Source organism: Oncorhynchus mykiss, chromosome 16, assembly GCF_013265735.2.
Source record: "Oncorhynchus mykiss isolate Arlee chromosome 16, USDA_OmykA_1.1, whole genome shotgun sequence".
NCBI classification, from domain to species: Eukaryota; Metazoa; Chordata; class Actinopteri; order Salmoniformes; family Salmonidae; genus Oncorhynchus; species Oncorhynchus mykiss.
Genome location: NC_048580.1, coordinates 9,007,593 through 9,013,592, shown reverse-complemented (window position 1 = coordinate 9,013,592; position 6,000 = coordinate 9,007,593). Strand labels below are relative to the sequence as shown.

Here is a 6,000-nt window from a genome sequence, read left to right as displayed (position 1 = left end):
TCAGTTTTGCACATCGAGAACCTGAAATGTTTTCCCATTCCTCCTTGCAAAACAGCTCGAGCTCAGTGAGGTTGGATGGAGAGCATTTGTGAACAGCAGTTTTCAGTTCTTTCCACAGATTCTCGATTGGAATCAGGTCTGGACTTTGACTTGGCCATTCTAACATCTGGATATGTTTCTTTGTGAACCATTCCATTGTAGATTTTGCTTTATGTTTTGGATCATTGTCTTGTTGGAAGACAAATCTCTGTCCCAATCTCAGGTCTTTTGCAGACTCCATCAGGTTTTCTTCCAGAATGGTCCTGTATTTGGCTCCATCCATCTTCCCATCAATTTTAACCATCTTCCCTGTCCCTGCTGAAGAAAAGCAGGCCCAAACCATGATGCTGCCACCACCATGTTTGACAGTGGGGATGGTGTCTTCAGCTGTGTTGCTTTTACGCCAAACATAACGTTTTGCATTGTTGCCAAAAAGTTCAATTTTGGTTTCATCTGACCAGAGCACCTTCTTCCACATGTTTGGTGTGTCTCCCAGGTGGCTTGTGGCAAACTTTAAACGACACTTTTTATGGATATCTTTAAGAAATGGCTTTCTTCTTGCAACTCTTCCATAAAGGCCAGATTTGTGCAATATACGACTGATTGTTGTCCTATGGACAGAGTCTCCCACCTCAGCTGTAGATCTCTGCAGTTCATCCAGAGTGATCATGGGCCTCTTGGCTGCATCTCTGATCAGTCTTCTCCTTGTATGAGCTGAAAGTTTAGAGGGACGGCCAGGAGTTGGTAGATTTGCAGTGGTCTGATACTCCTTCCATTTCAATATTATTGCTTGCACAGTGCTCCTTGGGATGTTTAAAGCTTGGGAAATATTTTTGTATCCAAATCCGGCTTTAAACTTCTTCACAACAGTATCTCGGACCTGCCTGGTGTGTTCCTTGCTCTTCATGATGCTCTCTGCGCTTTTAACGGACCTCTGAGACTATCACAGTGCAGGTGAATTTATACGGAGACTTGATTACACACAGGTGGATTGTATTTATCATTATTAGTCATTTAGGTCAACATTGGATCATTCAGAGATCCTCACTGAACTTCTGGAGAGAGTTTGCTGCACTGAAAGTAAAGGGGCTGAATAATTTTGCACGCCCAATTTTTCAGTTTTTGATTTGTTAAAAAAGTTTGAAATATCCAATAAATGTTGTTCCACTTCATGATTGTGTCCCACTTGTTATTGATTCTTCACAAAAAATACAGTTTTATATCTTTATGTTTGAAGCCTGAAATGTGGCAAAAGGTCGCAAAGTTCAAGGGGGCCGAATACTTTCGCAAGGCACTGTATTTGTCACATGCACATACTTATTACCCCATTATTTGTATTTCTACTTTGCACATTCTTCCACTGCAAATCTACCATTCCAGTGTTTTAATTGCTATATTGTATTTACTTCGCCACCATGGCCTTTTTTGCCTTTACCTCCCTTATCTCACCTCATTTGCTCACATCGTATATAGACTTGTTTATACTGTATTATTGACTGTATGTTTGTTTTATTCCATGTGTAACTCTGTGTTGTTGTTTGTGTCGAACTGCTTTGCTTTATCTTGGCCAGGTCGCAATTGTAAATGTGAAATTGTTCTCAACTTGCCTACCTGGTTAAATAAAGGTGTTCTCAACTGGCCTACCTGGTTAAATAAAGGTGTTCTCAACTAGCCTACCTGGTTAAATAAAGGTTAAAATAAATACTTGCTTGATATGTTTTCCAGTTTCTTTAAATACTTTGCAAAGGCAACTTATTGTCTAGGTGAAAAATAAAATGGTCTATTCATTCATTTTCCATTTTAGTAGACACTCTTATCCAGAGCAACTTAGTGGTGAGTGGAGACATTTTCAGACTGGTCCCCAGTGGGAATCGAACTCAAAACCCTAGCTTTGCAAGAACCATGCTCTACCAACTGAGTCACATCACCATTTGATGTCTCAACATACTCAATTACTTGTATTGGTCATTGTTTATCTCCATGGTGAGAGAAAGTCTACAGGTACAAACCTATATGACCGGCCTATGTACAATACAGTCGTGTACATTTACATTAAGTGGTTTGTAAGGATGGTAAATTAATACTGCACAAAAAAAGTGGTTGTTTTCCATGTTATTTGATCACAAAAACTGTTTAATTTGATGTGGATGTGTTGTGTCTTTGTCCATAACTTTGCACCTTTTTTGGTGTGAATGTTTGAGGACAGCGTTTTGTTCTTCCTGGATTTAGGTCCACGCAAGGTAGGTAGTTCGTTGCCGACGGTAGGTGGTGGCCTCCCGGAGACTCGTGACGTTGACAGGCTTCAGCGACATTTAGCCTAAGATACTTCACTAAATCCAGTCAAAATGTCAGTGCATACAAAACGTATGAGTTTTGAGCTTTGTGGACATTCTCCCCAAACGATTCTTCCCAAATTCAACTGGCGCGCCTTGTTGAAACACAGTGTCCAGTGCCAAACTCGGATTTCCATGATAAAAGAGACCGTTCTGTGTAGTCTTTGTGCAGCTCTTTTTTTCCTATAACACGAGTACAAACACAGCCAATGAGACATATGGCCTGTTTCTCAGGGGAGTGGGATACCAATTCATGAAGACATAGCCTAGGCTACATAAGTGAAGACATAGCCTAGGCTACATAAGTGAAGACATAGCCTAGGCTACATAAGGGGCGGCAGGGTAGCCTAGTGGTTAGAGCATTGGACTAGTAACCGGAAGGTTGCAAGTTCAAACCCCCGAGCTGACAAGGACTGTCGTTCTGCCCTTGAACACCCACTGTTCCTAGGCCGTCATTGAAAATAAGAATTTGTTCTTAACTGACTTGCCTAGTTAAATAAAGGTAAAATAAAAAATAAGTAGCCTAGGCTACACAAGTGCTTGGTGTTTTAGAACATTTTGTCCAAGTATGTTTAGACTTCAGTAAACTAATCTACAATTAATTCAGGCTATCTAGCCAAGGATAATGTTTAGACTTCAGTAAACTAACCTACAATTAATTCAGGCTATCTAGCCAAGGATAATGGTTTTAGACTTCAGTAAACTAACCTACAATTAATTCAGGCTATCTAGCCAAGGATAATGTTTTAGACAACTGGACTTCTTATTCACCGAGTACATGGAGTCGACCCTGTGTCAGTGTACCAGGAAAAGGTTTATGCCTGTTCAGCACTTTAATAGCTATACACTGGGTGTGTCTCTGACTCACCTGGGTGCAGAAACACACACACACACACACACACACACACACACACACACACACACACACACACACACGATTCCAAGGACAGGCCCAGATCAGCCAAAATAGTTTGTGCGAGTGTGTACTGGGTAGGGCTGCTATGCTGAAGCTACAGATTAAATGCAGCCGACAGGCATGTATCTCAGCACACTGCCATGAAAACACAACGTAACCAAACAACACAGGGAGAGAAAGAGACCCCCCCCCCCCCCCCTCACCCCCCACACACACACACACAAACAACAGTACTGACATAACAGGGAGAGGGGGACAGAAAGAGAAAAGTAGTTGAAACCGATTTTGCACACGCAGAATAACGATGTATTACATACTGAACCTCACATTGTTTCTAGTTCTCCACTCATGTGGTTTTAGAGTTCAGGAGTATCTCAGGGAGCTGGGTCAGCGGTGGTGGGATGGGATGATATCCAGGAGAGCATGTCGGTGGCTCTGAACCACAGCTGACAGACAGACGTCTTCGATGTTCTTAGCGGACATTCCCGAGACAGAGAAATATCTGGGTGGTGGGCCCCATGGCATCGAACAAGCTGAAAAACACAAGAACTCCCAGTCTATATTCACATTAAATAAAATGTTTGTTCAATTACAATGTCTTGAGGTTTTGTCTGAAAATGCCATGACAGGGAACCTTGGACGTGTCCTCATTCTCTTGCATGGCTTCCTTTCCTTAATCCCCACTGATAGGTGAAAGGTATGGATGGGTTACCACCACATAGGCTTTTGATCTTTACAACAAAAAAAAACTTAAGCCCTCTTCACTCATCAAAAGACAAACCAGCCACTTGTGACAACTTCAATACATACGGATAAAGTATACGGTTAAGGCTCACTACAGGCTCACAAGTACTCAAATCTAATGGTGATCTGGGGGCTCTGTGGAGGGTAGGCTGATCCTAGATCTGTGCCTTAAGTGCAACTTTAACTGAAACGGTACGTACTCTAGTGAACGACTCTTCTGAACTATGACCTCGGCCCGCTGTGCTTCACTGCGGAATGAGGCTGTGTTTTATCGTTTCTGCTGGATGGAACGCAGATGGAGAGATAGAGGGATACAAGACAGGGAAGAAGGGAAAGATGGGTGTAAATCACAACATGCACCTGGACACATACCTAGTGGCCAGAGAGAGAGAGAAGGGTGGAAAGGAGAGGAAAAGAGAAGGAGTTCACTTTCTATAGTTTATTTCATTTTTGTTTATCCATTTCACTTGCTTTGGCGATGTAAACATGTGTTTCCCATGACAACAAAGCCCCTTAAATTGAACTGAGTGAGATTGATTGAGTGAGTGAGAGTGAGAGCGAGAGGAATTCCTCCAGGCAGATTCAGGCCAGTGGCTGAAGTCAATAGTACTGGAACACAAAACAATCCCAGCATTTCTGGACAGAACATTCAAAATATTTATCCAGAGAACAGTATGAAAATAAATATGATAAAAAAAATACTATTATCTTAGATTATGTATGAAAGACAGATGCTATTGAAGCCAAGACAAGTGTACAAGAACGGACGCCGATTGAAAAGGCAGTATGACGTTTGTTTTATTGATCATACCATCCTCAGCAGCAATATATATGTACATTTGTAAAAAAAAAAGGATTCCTCCTAAGCTTCCAATAGGCCATTTAAAATAAAATTAAATGAGGCGAGGAACATTGATGCAAATATCCATAGTCTGAGTATTCCTCTTTCAACTTCACTAGACCACATTCCAGTACATGGTCAAAACACAGCCCAGATATAATACCCATATATACACGTTACCATAACAGGTGGGTAGAAACCACTTTACTGGAGGATGGGAAGCGAGAGACTAACTCTTCGAGTTTCAGACATGAGACTAGTAACTTATGCCATAACTAGGTTACTTCCTAGGTAGGATGGTTTTCCCAACGGACAGTCTTTAGCTAACATCTAAACCCAGTTTCTTGCTGACAAACACAAAACAGATCAATGCATAACTTCAACAGAGTGCTGACTGGAGAGCTGGATGAAAGAGGAATCTCACATTGATATAAATAAATCTCAAGACAGGATGGAGTCCATTGACCATTTCCTGTAGATCAAACATCCCAGAAACAGAAGGAGAGATGCAGAAGTCTTGTATGGCTAGATGAATATAGAAATGTTCAATATTGTCGGGAAGACATTCTCTCTGAAACAATACAGTCACACAGGACCATACACCCTAACACACTTCTCTTGCTAACACACGTTCTCATCCATCCATCCTCTCTTCTATCCTCTCATCCATCCAAAAACACACACTTCCTCCCTGTTCACTGCTTGGCTTTCTTCAGGATGGTGCCTACGGCAGAGATTACAGTGGTCTTGGTTCCGCTGGCGGTGGTCGTCACGGAGACAACCGCTGGCAGGGTTGCCGTGGTAGTGAGCAGGGCGGGCTGGGCCAGGGTCACGGGCACCGCAGAGTCCCACTTACTCTTCCTCTTCTGAGCTTCTGGTGAGGGAGGGAGAGAGAGGACTGGTGAGAAAGAGAGGATAGGGAGAATGAGAGAGAGAGAGGACTGGTGAGAAAGAGAGGATAGGGAGAATGAGAGAGAGAGAGCGAGAATGGGAGAGAGCGAGAGCAGGAGAGAGCGAGAGCAGGAGAGAGCGAGAGTGAGAGCAGGAGAGAGCGAGAGCAGGAGAGAGCGAGAGCAGGAGAGAGCGAGAGTGAGAGCAGGAGAGAGCGGGAACGGGAGAGAGCGGGA

The 6,000-nt window shown here is 42.8% G+C and overlaps 1 protein-coding gene across 6 annotated transcripts in view; it reads right to left on the bottom strand.

Annotated features, from left to right (window-relative positions):
• Positions 1–4,806: 4,806 nt before the first annotated feature.
• The window catches only part of LOC110492815 (SAP30-binding protein), a 30,471-nt gene continuing 29,277 nt past the window's right edge, over positions 4,807–6,000 (bottom strand). For 5 of the 6 annotated variants that reach the window (XM_036946093.1, XM_036946094.1, XM_036946092.1 and 2 more), the window contains one exon: positions 4,807–5,747. In XM_036946093.1, the coding sequence (XP_036801988.1) occupies positions 5,569–5,747 (179 nt within the window). In that variant the 3' untranslated portion in view covers positions 4,807–5,568. The remainder of the gene's footprint in view (positions 5,748–6,000) is intronic. The other variant, XR_005036432.1, reaches the window with a different exon arrangement.